The following is an 18597-nucleotide window of genomic DNA, read 5'->3' as shown; positions in this document are numbered from 1 at the left end:
CCTCTGGTTTTTTTTTTTTTTTTTTTTGTCTCCATCTTCAACTCTTTTATTTATTATTTTGTTCTCTTCCGATAATTATTTAAATTTTACTTTTGAGTTTGCTTTAAATATGGAATCAGGATGCCGAACCTTGTTTGGGTTGGTAATTCTGCCAAAATGCCTTGCAGATCTCTTTGTTTGCACTTGAAGTTTTGGTACAGTAGCTATTTAGCCGGTACTAAAGCTTATGTTGTTCAAAAAGAAATACGTAGTGCTTGCTCTGTTAAAACGATTCTATGGTTGTCTGCCTGTAATATCATGGAGAAAGTTGCTTTACAAGTAACTTTGGGAAGTGTCATAGCAAGGCTGACACCCAAATTGTTTTTGGCTTCTCCTGTATTGCTTTACAAGTAACTTTGGGAAGTGTCAACCAATTCCATCTAAATTTGGGTATGATTGTTAAATGTCCTTCACTCTCTTCAGAGTTGGGAACTCTGTGTTTGTTATGTTGGGGGGAAGGAGTGGGTCCTTTTCTGCATTAATTTTTTAGGATTGAGGGTGTTAGAGGGATATCTTGTTATCCTCAAATGTTATTGTTAAGAATTGAGGTCTGGTGGAAGCTTTGATGAGATTGTTGTGCTCAAGTTGACCATATGAGGTTAACTGTCTTGACCCCGGGAAAGGGACATTTGAGTGACCTTATTAGGCTTGTTACAATTCTATCATCTATCTAATCATTTGTTCCATGGACTGCTTCAGTTCTCTCCATTCTATGAAGATGGATGGATGTATGAGTATTCCTCTCACCATGGAAAAAATGTTGCGTTATGTAGATAGTTTTTACATGAACCAAATGGTGGCTAATGTTGCCTAGCTAAGTACAAATTTAATTGTGATAGTTCTTTTATAATTCCAGGATTGTGAAACCAAAATGTTGTGTTAATTCAGCACTGATTGTAATGCACATTGGTAGATTGTAGACCTTTGTAGATTGCAGTTTACATATCATAGATGAAGTTAGGACTTCAGATGGGGAAGCATGCATTTTTATTTGGTTTCCATCGTTCTCCATGATGACCTTAAATATGGGCATTGCCCACAACTCAGTACAGAACTGGAATAAACAATTCAATGAGTTTCAGATGTTCTCATTTTGGATTGTGATTGTATTTCCATTTATTCTATGGAATTGACTTTAAATGTGTACGTAATGCAAGTATCCAACTTTGATGTTTTCCATTAGTTGACTGTACTTTTGTGGGCATACTATTTGTTTGAATGTGTTTGTCGCTATGTTAAATCAAATCAGTTACAACTTTCAAATGGTTGTGTGTGAACTGATTTATTAATCTAGGCAATTGCTGAACATTCTTAATAGGCTTATCTCCCTCTCCCCATTTCTCCTATTTGCCCGTTAAGCAGTTGAACATTCTAGATATATATTGGGATAGTTAAAAATATAGAGTTGTCTTTTCTCTCTTCTTGAGAACATCCTGTATTTCTTCTGCTCTGTCACCCAATTTTGCATGTGACTTGGCTAATCAAATCTTTGATTTGTTTATTTTTGGCATTGATGTGGGAAATGTCGGCCAAATGGTAGTGATGGCACCCATTTTTAACCAGCCGGACTTTGTCATTGACTCATTCTCGTTGACCTTCTGTCTTGGTTGTCTTAGATGTGTAGGGGGTGTGCGCATTTAACCTCTAGCTTCGATTAATCCCCTGCTTGTTAAAATAGAGTTAGATGGCGAGGATAAGCCGACTTAGGTCATTTGCAAGCATGAGTTTTACCCCTTCACCCTGATGTCTTTTTTGGGGTACCTGAACTGGATGAGTCAATTGTTGAAAATCTGTTAAATTTCTGCTTAAAGTCTTCTTTTGTGTCATGGATACCTGTTATGAATTTATATGGTTTAAGTTCTGCTTCCGCCCCACTTATGTAACAAAATTCCATCCAAATGTTGTTCCAATCAACCTTGACTGTAGGTTCCAGTAAAAGAAATTGGTCTCTTTGGCATTAATCTTAAGTACAGTTTTGGTCAAAATTTTGTCGGTTAGGGAAGAATTTCTGGTCATGTAGGGCTCTTTAGGGTTGGATTTATATCGTCTTGGTCCCTATATTCTCTTTCTGAGATGGCTCGCTCCATTCCGAATTTCTGTTGGCAGATCCAGAATTTTCTAACGAGGCTTGCAAATTGCAATCCTGATTTTGGAATATCCAGAATTATTAATATTATGTGATTTTAGGAGTTTAGGTTGGGAAGTATTGATAACCCCATTGACCAGTTAAAGTAGAAACTGAATATGCAGACCCCATTGACTCGTTAAAGTAGAAAGGGCAGACTACGGAATGAGATGGTTGGAATGTATATGCTATGAAGCTTTAGGCCAATTTTGGATAGCGGTGAGAAGGGTTGTAGAATTTGTGGAGTGTCAGTGAGCTAACTTTAAAAGGAACGAAGAGAATCATTGTAGCATCTCATTTTCATGTTGTTTGATGTTAGAGAGAGAGTTAAGTTGCAGATGAGAAGGGCAGAGTAGCTGTGGAGCCTATTCCTGGTTTCATATCCTTTGCTTGTAATTCTATTTCTGATATTGGTTTCTGTAAAATCGGTAATTTTTTTTTCTGGTTATCATAGGTCCTGCATTTTAAAATTTTTTGGTGAATTAACAACATATATCTTTTAATTAGAATAGATGATTCTTGAGCCTCGGTTGAATGGAAGGAAAGTGGTTCGGTTTGTTGGTATAAATGCCTGCTGGTGCAAGAATTGTTGGGGTTTGAGGTACTGAGAATAGACGTGTTTGCAGAGATTGAACGAGCTGAGCTAGCTAGGCTTGAAGAAGAGGATCTATGATTGGGGGATTGAGAGACTGGAAAAAAGATTCAGGTAGTGAGATGCTACTGGGAAGGGAGGAGGGGAGCAGCAGGGGAAATATAGGAATTTAGAATTAGACAGGGGAGGTCAGAAGTTGGGGAGTTTTGGTAAATATATGATGTATATAAAGGGAGTTAATAGCAATATTTCCTATTTTGGTATGTTTTGAAATTGCATGGAAAAAGGAAGGCTAAAGATTTAACAAGAATGTGGGCTTTCTTTTTTTCTTTTTGGTATGAGAAATTAATAATGTAGGCTTCCAAGTCCCTGTTAGTGTTAAATAGAAATCATATTGGCAACCCTATAATGATCTTTGTAGCCTTCGGATACCAGTGCAACTTGTGAAATGCGGGTGCTACTATAAGAGGGCCAGCTATCTGAGCAAGTAATATTGGGAGCGCACCAATAAGGTGGCTGAATTGCAGTGAGATCAATTCATGGGAGGGAGGTAAGAAGGGAGAGAGAGAGAGATTACTTGTTTTTGAACATTGGTCATTAGTTATGAAGATACAACTGGTGGTGGAACTGGGCTACAGATGTGGATACAGGTAGGCCCCAAGATCCCTCTCTACTCAGTTGTCAATTCTCATCCTGAATGAAGCTATCAAGTCGTAGAATTGAGTTGTGAAAAATCTATTAAGAAATCTACACAATATGATGTTAGAAGAGCGATGCACTCTGCTTTCTCCGCTTGACACCTTTTATTTTTTAAGATGAGATGGTGTTTCATTTTCTAGCAAAAGGATCCTCTGTTTTAGGTTTTTCTTTTGTTTGGTGGGAATAACTCCCTTCTATCCTTGTATCTCTCTCTATACGGGGAAGGAACTTCTCCCATTCCGATTTCTTTTAATAAATAGTTTTCTGCTCAAAAAAAAAACTGAGGGGTTCACAGAAATCCATAACTGCCCTGTTTTTGAAAAAGGTGGTGCTGAATGGGTTCTTTTTGTTCTTTTTGGTTTGTAGATTGGTGTGATCAGTAAAAATTGGATTGAACCAAAACTGTTTCCGTGTGATGTGCAGTCCAAGCTTAACAACGCCACTTTCGGGCATCAATTGGTCTTCAAGTTCAAGGATACAGTCAAAATTTCATTCGAGGAAGATCAATTTAGCAAAAGTGTTCCTTGAGAACCGGAAGCATAAATTTGAGACCATAATCCCACAAGGCCATAGCTATCTTGAAATAGGGAATTTTTCGTAATCTGAAGACCAAAAGTCCTTAAATACATAGAATAGGCGAGTGCTTCGTTTCCGAGGTGTAGGTGGCCGATGTTTTTTTTAACAAATTTTTGTTTTTTTGTGTTCACTGGATGCTTTATGCCTTCGTGTAGAAGGCAAATGAGAATGATTCGGGGTCAGAAATGGTAATTTCACACATAAATATGAACTTGCCAGTGTATCAAGGCTGCAAAACCTGAAAGGGACTTGTATGTCCAAGATTGGAATTTTGGGGTTGGAAGTTGTATTTTATGTACCAAATAGAGTTGGTTTCTTTTGTCTAACTAATTATTTGCGGATCATCTGGGCTTGGGACTAGTGAGTAGGGCTGTAAATGGATCGGATTCGGCTCGGATAGTGTTATATCCGCATCCGCATCCGATTAGCTATCGGATGGATTCGGATAGTGTTAAACATATACGGACACGGATACGGATCGGATATTTTATCCGTTTACATGTAAATATAGCTTTTCGGATAGCTATAGCCTATCCGTATCCGTATCCGCATCCATTTAGCTTTCAGACGGATTTGGATATTGCTAAACGGATACGGAAATGGATTTCGGCTATTCATTTACACCCCTACTAGTGAGATCACAATTTGCAACCATCTGATTCTTTACAAACTTAGAGCCCCAAAAAGGGAGACACGGGAGTGGGGGGTGGGTTGCTGTTGAACAACTAGGATCAAACTCATGAATTATGGTATAGGGAAAAAAAAATGGGAAAGAAAACGCTTCCTGGGCGCATGCGATATGTTGCACCTGCCTAAACATAGGGGTGTGGGGTGTGCAAAATGACCGCCACACCACTAGATTTTTCGCCTTTTAATGGGGGTGCAACGATCATTTCACGCACCCCCAATGTCTGGATGCAGCGGCAACGCCTAGATATGGCTAATTTGTATTGATATTGATATATCGATCCCAATATTGTGAACTGAAACCTTGAGAACACTCCAAGCTGATAGGCCTAAGAGCCAAATGTATTTGATTATTGATATGATAACAATGATATGGAGGAATTGGTGGGGTAGAATATTCTTTTTTTTTGGTAGATGAAGTAAGTGGAAGGGTGGAGTCTTCAATAAGATTTAGTCTTCCAAAGGAGTGGAAGTGATTAGTGGTTGAAGATATTAAGTAAGATGGAGTCTTTCAAGAAATGTATAGTGGGTTTTCTCTAAAAAGAGAGAAAATGAACCCTTGTTGGAAGAAAGAGAGTTAATGGGTTTTCTCCAATGAGAAAAAAAAAACAAAGTAGATAAGAAGTTCTATAAAAAGATAGAGGTGTTTAATAAAAAGAGTTAGTGTTATTCCTAATTAGTATCTAAGATTAGAGGATCCAAGTGAGAGTTACAGAGGTACAATGAGGGTGCAACATGTGTACAAGGACTAAGCGATGAGTTAAGATTTGAGGTATGCAGAGTGAATGGAAGATGAGAGAAGGGTGTACATGGGGGCTTGGGTTTGGATATCAAATCGCAAGGGTTGTACTATATTCTCTTCTCTTGATTCATAATGAAAGTGGAATCTCACTCCATGGACTTGAGCAATTTTGTTGAACTACGTAAATCTTTTGCCTCTTCTTTTTTGTATGTGCTTGTTTTCTTTGTGTTATGTTGATATTGCACATACTTTGATTTCGTGCGTTGTTCGCATCGCTAAAAGAAAGTTGGAAAAGTTGTTTGTTTTTTCAACCCCAACAAGTGGTATCAGGCCGATGGTTGGCGATTGAGTTTGGGGTTGATAGAGTAGGTCGTTGGTGAGAAAGCATGATGTTGTTGAAAATGGTGGAGATTTCTTGAAAAAAAAAAAAAAGAAGGGTATTGTTATTACCTTGTATTGCCAAGGGAATGTTGCATTTAGTAGAATAAAAAAAGTGTGGTGGGTTCTCGTACAACATGGTTTAAAGGAAGATGATGTCTTCTCAAGATGAAGACAGAGGTCCAAGGATTAAAGAGGTATTATTGATGAAGGTTCGACCATTCGAGGTACTAACACTAGAGATGTATTAGGTGAAGAATACGGCTAAAATGATGAGGTGTCGGTCATTCGAGGTACTAGCACTAGAGATGTGCTTGGTAAAGAATGAGATCGAAACGATGAGTGTTCCAACCATTCGAAGGACTAGCACTAGAGATATGCAAGGTGAAGAATGGGGTTGAAAAGACTTTTCAACAAGTCTCTAGGGGGCTATGATAAAAGCCAAGGTGGATATTGTTGGGTTTGGTGGCTTTTATCTAGACCAGTTGATGGGTTGGTTTAATGGTTTAATTTGGGTTGTCTATTTGAATGGAAGGTGGAGCCTTTCAAAGTGAGTTTTCGGATCTGACTCCTCTCCAATGCACTTGTGCGCCGCACGGCGTGCAACACGCATCGTGCGGTTGTGGAGCTTCAATCCATACACCAGCACACATCCCGATATGCTGGCATGTCGATCAAGGCCTCTCCAGTCACCCGATGTGCGCTGCACACCGTGCCACATGGGAAAGAAGCCCAATCCCGTGAGGTTTCTAAGGAGATGAAGTCTTCAATAAAGTGGAGTCTTCCAAGGGAGTAAAACTAATTAGTAGTTGAAGACATTAAGCAAGGTAGAGTCTTCTAAGAGACACTTTGGAAGAAGTATGTAGTGGATCTTCTCTAAGAGAAGAGAGTGAAACCTTGCCCAACAAGATAGAGGAGAGAGAGTTAGCAGGTTTTCTTTAAAAAGAGAGAAAACAACAAAATAGAGAAGAATTCCTATAAAAGGATAAAGATATTTACCAAAGAGAGTTAGTGTTGATCCAAGTGAGTAGCCAAGATTTGAGGATTGAAGTGAGAGTCCACGAGATACAACGTAGGTGCGTAGGTGCAACGTGTGTACAAGGACTAAGCGATGAGCCAAGATGTAAGGTATATAGAGTCAATGGGAGATGAGTGAAGGGTGTACATGGGGCTTAGGTTTGGGTAGGGGTGTCAACCGGTGGGGCTCAGTCAGTCTCGATCGGGCCTAGTCGGGCCTCACCAATTTTACAGGCTGCACCATGTCCGACAGTTTAGGCATTCGGGCTTACCTAGGGCGAGCATGGTACGGTTTCATTTCGGTCGGTCGATGTTTGGTCTTTAATCGAGGCAGTCTTATTCGGGCTAAACAGGCTTAAATCGGGTCTAAATGGGCTAATGAGCCGTTTAACTCTAAACAGTCTCTAAACGGTGTGGGCTTAGTAATTGACATACAACCAGAATTTTAAGTTCAAACCATCACACCATTGGGCAGTAGTTGTACACCTCAACTCAAAGTCAAATAAAACTGATCCCAACTAAAATAGCAGCACAACACCGAATAGAAGCACATCGAACAAAGTAAGTAGAAGAAAAATAATAGCAGCACAACACCGAATAGAAACACATCTAACAAAGTAAGTAGAGGGGATTAAAAAAATAGCAACACAACACCGAATAGAAACACATCTAACAAAGTAAGATCTAAAAACTAAAACTAAGCCTCATCTCACCTAGGTTAAGTGTATCTAACCAATAAATGTCAAAGACCAACAAAGAAACAAACAAAAAAAAAAAAGAAAATTGGAGGAAAGGGGAGGAAAAGTTTATAAGTTAAAGGGTTGGGCTGTAATAGGGCGGTCTAGGTCGAGCCTGGAATCGGTCGGTTCGATCAGATGCCCGACGGGCTAGGACCCACACCGGGACCGCCTGATTTAGTAATCGGGCTGGTCCAGGCCGGGCTTTAACCGGGCGGGTTAGGTCGGGCCGGGCCTGGAATTGACACCCCTAGGTTTGGGTGTTAAATCACAAGAGTTGTACTCTTTTTTCTTCTCTTGATTCAAAGTGAATGGGATCTCACTTCGTGGACGTAGGCGGTTTTGTCAAATCACATAAATCTCTTGCCTCTTCTTTTGTTTATGTGCTTTTTTCTTTTTTTTGGGTGTTTTGTTGATCTTGCACGTACAAATTTCATGTGTTGCTCGCATCGTAAAAAGAAAGTTGGAAAAGTTGTTTGTTTTTCAAACGGCAACAGATATTGATATAGTAGTTTATATAAATTGTCTGTCTAGGCATTGGGGTAGTGCACTGCACGTGCCCATGTAACGTTCTTTCTCTCTTAATTTTAATATAAATATTTATTTTTTACAAAAAAAAAACAAAAAACAAAAATCACTTGTTGACCATATTGGCAGATACATATCCGTGTGCAAATTCATGGAGGGCAGAGGCACTGGGCGTTAGGTTTGACAATTGTACACAGCAGGAGCGAGGCGGGGGGTGAGGTTATGTGACGAGTGGCCAAGTGATGACTCGTTCTCCTCTTCCTGGTCAGTTTCTACTTCATTCTCGTCGTTCGTAAGGCATTAATAAGTCCAAGCGAAACCTCAAATCGCTGGAAAAGACCGGGGGTGGATTAAGTGGGGTGGGGCGTGTTAAAGGTTAAAAGAAAGTTGAGAGAAAGGTAGACACTGACCATTGAAAAGGTAACTTACACCTCAGGAGTTCAGGTTTTCCGGTCCTTTCTGAAGAATCCCTTTATAATCATAGTCATCTTATATCTAATTTTATGGATTATTTGGAGCATTATGGAGCCATGGTATTATGATATAAAGATTCGTCTATTCATCTATTGGGGCAGGAGGGGTGGGGTGGGGTGAGGGTCTCTCCACTCGACAAGACAAGACAAGACAAGACTAGACTAACCAGACAATTCAATAAGGAACCTCATCATCTCCTCTTCCGATGGTTTTTAAGACTCTATTACTACATTAAGGTCGAAAGAGTCATAAAAATATGAAAAGAAATTACAAAAAAGGTGCTGTGTTAGGCAACTTGGGCAGTGGTGGGACTTTAACTGGGAGTTTGGACTAATTAGTTTGACTGTACTGTACTCCTCCTCCTCCTCTGTCTTGGTGTGTTGTGTTGTGGCGTGTGTGTGTGTTCCACTGCCACTGCAACCCCACTTCCAGTGGTGTAAGTGCTGTCACCTCTACCTTACGGGTCTCTCTTAATTTGTTTTCCTTTTTAACGGAATAAAGGGGCGTGGGGACTGATGAGGAAGTCTCCCTCCCCACTCCCCCAGTCCCTTCTCCCCTCTCCCCTCTCCCCTCTCCCCTCTCCCTGCATGTTATTTTGATTATTCTATCATTTCTTTTACTTCCCAATACCCAATTCTGCTTTCCACGTAAGTACTGCGTTTTTCCCTCTTTTCTGTTTGGGTTTTGGGGCCCTAAATGCCATCGATCCAAGATGGGAGATGGAAGATATTGGAGAAGTAATAGTGATTGGCACTGTGCCATGCATTGCTTTTGCCCCCATTCAATCAGTCCTCCTCAGCATCGTAATTAAGAAATGGTTAAAGAACAACCTAAGCTGATCAGGCCAGAGGTTAGCTTGTGACTTTGTGAGAGCTCTTACGAGTAACATTTTAATCTTGTCCACTACTCACTCTTACTACGTCGATCTGTGGTGTGGTGATCCTTAATTAGTGTCTGGGCTTCTTCATGCCTTCTTTCATCACTTGTTCAGTTGGCCAACTTTTAGATACACCGAGTCATGCTAATGCATGCTTGGGATCCAAAAGGCTAGCTTAGCATCTAATTCTCTCTTTCCCCCTTTTGATGATCACTACAAATAATTTATTAGCAATTATAGATTGAATGGAATTGTTTCTACCTATGTCCTTTCATCTCTTGTCCTCACATATCAAGTGAGATATTATAAAGATATGTGCCCTATTTGCTTTGCACATGGAAAAAGGGAGTTTATTTATCTAACACCTCCTCCCCCACCCCCCACCCCAAAAAAAAAAAAAAAAGAAAAAAAAAAGAAGAGGAGAAGTAAAAAAAGAAATTTGGATGTTTGAAGTCGCAAGTGAAAGTAGGTTCATGTTCTTAGGGTTTGGGTTTTTTTTTCTTCCCCAAAGATGCCTTCTCAATGTGACTATAGTGTAGTCCTCAATGGACACCTTTGCATTATGCATATGTTTTGTCCTAATCAAACCCCACAAAATGAATACTAACAATAAGGGATTGAGTTCCCTATCCGGCTGCGTAGTGTTCACTAGTGACTCCTTTTGTCTCTCCCCCCCTCCTACAATAGAAGGTGGATATGTCAATATTTCATAGGAGGGGAAGAGATTGAGAGAGAGAGATCTTTTTTCCTAATTATTATTATTATAAATCGAATTTGTCAACCTAACCATTGTGGTAGCAATAGATTTCCCTCCTTGAGGTTGTAGTAAATTCTTTTTCGGGAAAAAAGACTGTCCAAGAATATAGTTCCTATGCCCAGACACATGATGACCTAAAATGATTGTCCTGCCCTCTATCTTGTGTTCTCATTGATTCAGTGTTGGCACAGGGCCAGAGACCCTCGGACAGAAAACTCTTTCTTTTATTATTTATTAGAAACCAGCTGAGGATGCAGGGACATAGCAGAAACAGAAAAAGGATCCCACCACCAAGATAGTAGGATAAACCAAAAAAAAAAAAAGAAGAGGAAGAAAAACTGAGCAAAAATCATAAAAGCTGCCATGCATCAACTTCGTACTAAAATCCTAGCTGTCAATAATTCTCATGTGCGCAATCAGAATTAATTCCCATTTACTAATCGACCTGCAAAGGGCTTCTTCAAAAGATCGAGCTTTGGCTTCGAAGGCTCTCCTATTTCTTATCAATTTTTATTTTTTTTTAAAGAAAAATAAAAATCTCTTCTTGGTTCATGTTAACTTTACGGAGCTTTACTATCTTCCAAAACGTAGGAATGTCTTTTGACTCTTATGTTGTCCATCGCTCTCTCTCTCTTTCTTGTGTAATTAGTAGTCTTAGCTAGGTTACGCAGCTTTGCAAATAGGGATTAGGGACCTCTAATAATAAGAATCATTGACTAAGTTAACATTAGACAAACCCAAATTGACAGCAGGTTAATGAAGACAAAAGTCACAAATACTCACACTTGCACGCACATCCACACCCACGTACGCTTCCACATACAAAAGCTTAGTCAAAAGGGCTGTGTGCTAATAGTCTCTTAATTCAAATTCCAACAAAGCGCGCTTTCACTCATCTTTTCAATAACTTGGTGCCCGCCCATTACCACCCAATAAAAATAAATTTTTTTACTTGCCTAGCTTTTAAATAACCTAAATCTTTTTTTCTTCCTGTGCCACCACCACAAGACTTGCATGCATGCATGTTAATTTGACACGTGATGCCCAAAAAAAAGAAAAGAGAGCCATAAAAAATGAAATGAAACAGTGGCCAGCCGGGAATGGGATTTATCATTTGTTTCCTCTCCTGGGTGAACCACTACCGCTGATCGACCCAATTTCTTGGTCCAGGGACTCCAGACCCACTTTGAGGACTTCATCAGTTTAATTAAATAATAAAACCAGCTGACAAAAGAATGATAATTAAGGGGAAAATTAAAGCCGTGTTTGGTATTATGCATTCTTGAAATAGTCTCAACAAGAAAATTAATAGAGAAAAATCGGGGTTTATAATGCGTTCTTGGCCCATATATAATCTATTCAATGAATACATCATACCAAACATATATAAGTCTAAATTTGCACCTTATCTTATCTTATCTTAGTTATTACTTTCATGAAATTGATGATCGACCTGACTTGCTTTCTTAATAATTTGTTTGGTTTTTTCATGAAATTTTTCCTAATTAAGGCTGCTAGCTCCCATCTAATTCATTGTCAGATAAGAAATTGAAGTTCAGTAGAGGTAGGTAGGAAGAAAAAATATTTAAGTAAAGCAGCAGCAGCACTAGTACTAGTAACTAGTGTACGTACGTGTTGGTTTAAGTAAAAACCTTTAAACTAATTAAACGAGCCTCTCGGTTCGAGGTTTGAAAGACCTAGCTAGTAGACCTACTTCATCATCATAGTACGTACCAATATATATTACCATACAGTAGAAACCCATTTCCTGATGAAGTATAGCAAAAATTAAACTAAATAAAAAAAAATAATAAAAAAAAAAAAAAAAATATATATATATATATATATATATTATAAGGAAATATGGATTAATGCATGGGACCATATATAAGAATTGAAGAGGATGATCGAGATGGCTCTATTAATTAATTTGGTCTAAGGCTACGTTCTCAGTTAATATTATATTATAATATCATTAATTTGTATATTATGATGGATCATCATCGATCAGCAAATTAAATTAAATTAAATAGGTGTTGCGCCTATATAGTAGCTAGATAGAGTTCATCCATTCATGACACTAGTTTGTTGTTGTTGTTTCTTCAAGAAAAAGCAATGCCCTGGTCATCATGTGTTCCTCTGATCACATGCAACCCAATAAACCTTTTTCCCTCCCTCGCTCATTCCCGTACCTCTATAATATTTATGCTCCCCTTCATGTTAATAATATGTTCTCGATCATCGATGATGATGATGATGATCAGGAGAGCTAGCTTGTAGGACAACACCAAACACTGCAAAATAAATAATAAATAAAAAAAGAAGAAAAGTTATTTCCATGGGGGTACCTCTGGATTTTTGAAAAAGCTAGGTTGATCGATCAGTGAGAGATCGATAATGGTTTGTTTTGTTTTGTTTTGTTTTGTTTGTGGAACTTATCATTAATTCATTGATTTTTAGGGCTCAAATTGGATGCACATGCCTAGCTCTCCAAGTATATTATATTATATTATAATACAACCACGTACGTACCACACCATTTAATTACTAATATTAAGTAACATGCACATATCATCTAACTAATTGAAACCCTAAAATTAATAATTAAATAATCTCTCTCTCTCTCTCTCTCTCTCTCTCTCCCTCTCACACACACATTCCCTGCAAGTTAAAGTTCCCTCAAGGCTTGTCAAGATCAATTGGCTATATATCTCTACTAAATTCAGATATATTATTATTATTATTACATTTTAATTATATACATATATATATTGATGAATTGAAGCCATGCCATATGAGAAAGAAATGGATAAGAGGAGCTTGTGATGCAGGTTCGTCACCGAAATGGGCCTATTTCTTTAGAAATAAGTCTAGGGTTGAGTTATATGTATGTTGGGCCTTTGATCCCATGGATTTTCTATGTAATAGGTCACTTTTCTGGGCCTAAAAGAGGGATACATAGGTTGCATACGGGATTAGCCCAATATTTAGTCTATTTTTATGTTTTTAATTGAACCGGTTTAAATTGGTTGCATCCAATTGGTTCAATTGGTCTAATTTAAGTGAAGTGATCCTATTGGCTAAGAGGTTCTTATATCCTATTGGCTAGTAGGGAATCTTCTTTATTTTAAGTAGTTTAAGTTGTTTTTAAGTCATTAGGACTCTATTTTGAGTCTATTTTAGTTTCCTAGTCAGTTTAAGTTATCTAATAGGTTAGGGATAGGATTAGGCCATTCCTTTTTAGTGTCTAAGTCTATTTTTGAGTCTTCTATATAAGTTTGTAAGGGAGGCCAGCATTGAACACGAATTTGATTAATGAAAAGCTTTTTGTTTGCTGCCATAGCTGTTGCCCTGCTCTGTTGAGTGTTGCTCTGTTGAGTGTGCATCCTTGTGGTTCTATCAAGGTGGAAAGGGACTGGTGGAATCCGGTTGACTCCTTACGCCGTGACGGTTGGGAGGATCTTCTTCAATTCGAAGGTGGTTCTATCCTTCACATCTGTTCAAGCCGCCGTGGAATCTCCAGTAAGTTTGACACCCAATTTCTTCTTCTAACCCTCTAATCCTTTCCCCCAATTGATCCCCTTTATTTTTTGTTTGAATCCCATAAACCCTAACTCCATTAAACCCTAGATCTTGCTGTCCAATTTTACAGAATTTTCAAAACACTTAAATAATACCTACATTATTAGAGTCCTATAAACCTGCCTAGCCATACCCCCTAAGCCCCCTTTCCATTATCCTAACCTAAGCCCTAGATTTGACCTAAAACTACAATTCTGTCCTACTGAAACTGCAGAACCAGCAGCCCCTTTGTTTCTTGTTATTGGTCCTGGTTTAATTGGCTTCTAGTAGGGCTTTACCTTATCTAGAACTACATTAGCTTGTCTCTCTCTCTCTCTCTCTCTCTCTCTCTCTCTCTCATGCTCGATCGCATTGGGAGCTAGGGGGAACGTATAGTATATGCCCCAACACACATCACCGGCCGTCATGATTGGAATGGAAATTTAACAACAAAACAAATTAAGGGGAACGTATAGTATATGCCCCAACACACATCACCGGCCGTCATGATTGGAATGGAAATTTAACAACAAAACAAATTAATTTATGTATATATTGATCCGGCTTATTGGGGTTAATGGATTTCACATGATTAGCTAGAAGGAGGATAATATATAAAGAAGCTAGGATACAATTAAGGAAAGCCTAAATAAATTAATTAATTAAATAAAATTTAAGATTCCTAGTCATGTGTGAAATAGCCAGCTTTGATTAATTAATTTGATTATCTTTCTTAGTCATATACTTTTGAGGTAAGTGTGTAGTATAGTCACTCACTAATTAGTCATATATTATTATTATTACTATGTTTTGAGAGAAATAGTAGATATACCAAAGGGATTAAGAAGCGGAAGAGGGGAGGTCTTCTGCTTTTGGAGAATGGATCATCTGCACGTATCCTACAACAAGTGAACGTACATCTCAAAGTCAATCATATTTTAATTTTATTTTCATAAAAACCTTTTCTTCCTTTGTAAATGGTAAAAATAGGATAAGTGGTTGGTTTTCACATGTACATTCACCCGTCGATACGTGCAGAGGACCGAACTTTTTGTTTTTTGGTAAAAAAAGAGGAGAGGTCTTGTAAAGGGAAAAAAACGCATGCATGCATGCAGTGGTTGATCTGTATCATCCATACAGGCCAGGCCTGGCCTGGTCTAACTTCCTGATGAACTGGGTGGGTTCATGTACGTTCTGTATCATCCATACAGGCCAGCCTTGAGTACTTATGCCAACCGATTCCATCGACTTCCTTAATTTCCTAAAGGGACCTGCAAGGTGGTAAAAAGATCAATCGATCCACGCCCACCCGGCCCTCTCAATTGGCAATTTCGGATCAAATTCATCTCTATCCTCTCTAATTAGGAGATGATCACCCAATGAATGTTCAATGAGACATCCAATGACTGGGTTGCCTGGCACGTACACATCCCCGCGCGTGCTCAGTCAACTTTCCCATGTAGCCCTGCCGGATCCCATTTATTCACAAGATAAGGACATTGTTGATTGTTGATGAATAACGTTAAGTGGATGAGAAACAGAAAAGAGATGGTAGAAGAGGAGGTAACGTGCAGATCGTTGATATTAATTGAATCTATTCTCTCACCGAAGAAAAAGGAATTAGAGTAATTATTAAAGTAATCTCAAACGGATTAATTAAGAGAATAATTATGAGGAACAGTATTAATTAGCATTGAGACTAGGGCTGTAAACGGATCGGATTTGGCTTGGATAGTGCTATATCCGCATCCGCATCCCATTAGCTATCGGACGGATTCGGATAGTGCTAAACGGATACGGACATAGATACGGATCAGATATTTTATCCGTTTACATGTAAATATAGCTTTTCGGATAGCTATAGCCTATCCGTATCTGCATCCGTTTAGCTTCCGGACGAATTCGAATAGTGCTAAACAGAAACGGATTTCGGGTATTCATTTACACCCCTAATTCAGACTTGAGAGAACATGTTCCTCATGTCCATTTATATCGCTAATATATTGCCACCGGCCATTAGTACCTTTTCTTTCCCCCCCCCCCCCCCCCGGGCCCCATCAATTGAAACTCATTGTTAGGTAGTAGCTACTAATGAGAGAGAGAGAGAGAGAGGTGTTGTGTTTCCCTGAGAAATTAATTTCGTTCAGATAATAACTCAATTGCCCCTCAGAGTGAGATTATAGCTAAAACCAATTGAAAGAGGGTGGAAGAATGGAGTCCGGTGAATCTTCACGTACATGAGCGTATGTGAACAATTCACAGCTGTTTAGATGGAATATTCTCATAGATTAGATTCTATCTGAACGGTTGTGAGTCGTTCACGTATGTTCACGAATGTGAAGATTCCCCACTCACGGAAGAATGTAGATTGAACTTATCCCAAATTCCCAGTGAGTGATTGGTTTTATCGAGGGACAGAAATATAAAGCCCGGCCCAATCCCTCTTACTTGAAGAATAGGGGCCGAATCCACCCCTAAGTCCTTGGTTTTAGATACCGTTTATTCATACCTTGCACTTATCATATTTTCTATCTATTTTATATATTTTGTTTTCTTTTGCTTGGCATTAGACGCCCATGAATAAATAACCCTCTGTCTACCAAAAAAAAAAAAATTTTGTAATCTCCCCAACTCCCTATCCCTAGCATTTTATCAGCATAGTACTCGATTAAAGAGGAGAGAAATAGGAGTGCAACTGAAACTATGAAATTATTCTTTTAAACCTATACATTATAGAAAAAAAAAAAAAAAAAAAAAAAGGAAAAGAGAAAATTCAAGGATACGACTGGTACTTCTGGAGATCCAAGGGTATCTGATGTAAAAGATCATCAGGGGTATATTACAGGCTTGAGGTTCCCCATCGTATTTAAACGGCTAACGTGCAGCTTCGAAGGAACAATACCCATTGATTCCACACTCACGCAGTCTCTTAAAACTCTAATGGAGAGGAAGAGACTACGACGACAGTCTCTCTTCTCTTCGTTCTAGAAATCCCGACAACCCTCAACCACTGACTGAGATTACACTCTCTCTCTCTCTCTCTCTCTCAGAGAGGCACACACACAGTTAACCGACACACAAAACAGAGTCAGACATGAATTTTACCAACCCGTCTCAGCTGTCTCTGTTTTCGTCATCTTCTCCTAATACCAATAATAGTGATAATAATAATAATAACAATACAATGTTACTTCAGGAGGTGGAGAAGAAGAGCAAAAAGAAACAGCAGCAAGAAACAACGGGAAGGTTTCTTGGTGTTCGACGGAGGCCGTGGGGGAGATACGCAGCAGAAATAAGGGACCCTTCTACCAAGGAAAGGCACTGGTTGGGTACCTTCGATACCGCAGAAGAGGCAGCCTTGGCCTACGACAGAGCCGCCCGTTCCATGCGGGGCTCACGCGCTCGCACCAACTTCGTCTACTCTGACATGCCACCTGGCTCTTCTATCACCTCCATCATCTCCCCCCACGAAGCAGCAGCCCAGCACCACCTCCTCTCCACACTCTTCGCCCCTTCGCCATACAACAAGAACGACCCCACCACGCACCAACTCTTCTTCGATCAGGACTTCTCCTCCTCCTCCTCCTCTGCCACGGCTGTCGTCGGAGTCGGGGGCAGTGGTATTACGGGTGCGCCGGCTGATCAGTACTCCCCCCATGACTCCCACCCTTACCATCTCTACGATAGCACGGACCTTCCTCCCTTGCCTTCTCAGGTTTTGAACAATTCGAATTATTTCGGTTCCTCCAATTCCGTTAACCTACCAGTACTTGTTTCAGGTTATGAGATGGGACAGCAGGGGAATTGGTCCTCCGATTCAACTTCAACAGGTTTCTTTGGGTTCACAGATACACAACAGCAAGAAGAAGTAGTGAATAGTAATAATGGGTTTGAGTCGGTGGGGGTGGGGAGTTGTGATCAGACGTCGTCGTCGTCGTCGTCGTGCTTTGGTTTTGAGTCAGGAGAGCTGGTTCGTGACAGCCCAGTCTTGGGGTTTGGGAGGATGCCACCACCTGTTTGTGTTTCTGCTGATACAGATACAGTGCCCCCATCCGTCGTTACACATGATCATAGTTTCGATTTGGGTGGTTCCTCTTCTTATTTCTTCTTCTGATGCATTTAATTATAATAATAAATATTGTAACCTCATCATCGTCTGCGCTGCGGTTTAGGTTCTGTCTTTTCTCGTTATTGACCGACTCTGTCTGTCTGTCGTTACTCCTTCAGTCTATAATATTCGTCTTTCCCTTATCGTGTTTATTTTGCAATTTTGCTTACACCTCCCCCACACCCCCCCCCCTCCCCCCTCTCAAAAAAAAAAAAACACTCTTCTTTTACCTTCTTCCTGAAAGAATCAAGAGTTATTGGGTTTTGGCATGATTAATTTGAATTGGTGAGAGGTGGTGAGCTCATCGATCAGCAGCTCTAACAAACATTGCTCAGAAATGGGCTGATGTTTGATCGGGGATTAATATACTGCATGGCTGGCTTACTGTTTTCCTTTCTGTGTCTCATCCACCCGAAAAAAACAAAACAATTCTTTCTTTGTGTCTGTAGAGCAGCTTTACAGACTTGAGACAGGAATTAAAGATCATGGATTTCTTCGTAGAACGCCGCCAATCATTAGGCCTGAAAAATGAGTACTTGTGGAGCAGAGTTATTTTAAAGGGGGTTTCCTTCACTGTCAGACAGGATTGGCCGGAGGCAATACAGATCCTCTAGGGCGCAGCGGCCTGTGCGGCCAGATACACCATCGTTTGCAATGTCTGTCTTATCCCTATTTGGACAAGACGCTCGCAAAGGTAAGG

General features: G+C 39.6%; 1 protein-coding gene across 1 annotated transcript; it reads left to right on the top strand.

Annotated features, from left to right (window-relative positions):
* The first annotated feature begins 16883 nt into the window (after positions 1 to 16883).
* On the top strand, positions 16884 to 17903 carry LOC122671100 (ethylene-responsive transcription factor LEP-like). The gene has a single exon (XM_043868199.1). The coding sequence runs from the start codon at positions 16884 to 16886 to the stop codon at positions 17901 to 17903; it is 1020 nt and encodes a 339-aa protein (XP_043724134.1).
* The last annotated feature ends 694 nt before the right edge of the window (positions 17904 to 18597 follow it).

The sequence above is a fragment of the Telopea speciosissima genome, chromosome 8 (assembly GCF_018873765.1).
Source record: "Telopea speciosissima isolate NSW1024214 ecotype Mountain lineage chromosome 8, Tspe_v1, whole genome shotgun sequence".
Lineage (NCBI taxonomy): Eukaryota > Viridiplantae > Streptophyta > Magnoliopsida > Proteales > Proteaceae > Telopea > Telopea speciosissima.
Note: the sequence above shows the minus strand (reverse complement) of the source record. Positions and strands in the feature narration are given on the sequence as shown.

What these genes read in the sequence shown, in the direction of transcription:
- LOC122671100 (XM_043868199.1), top strand. Translation starts at nt 16,884, where the DNA reads ATGAATTTTACCAACCCGTCTCAGCTGTCTCTGTTTTCGTCATCTTCT.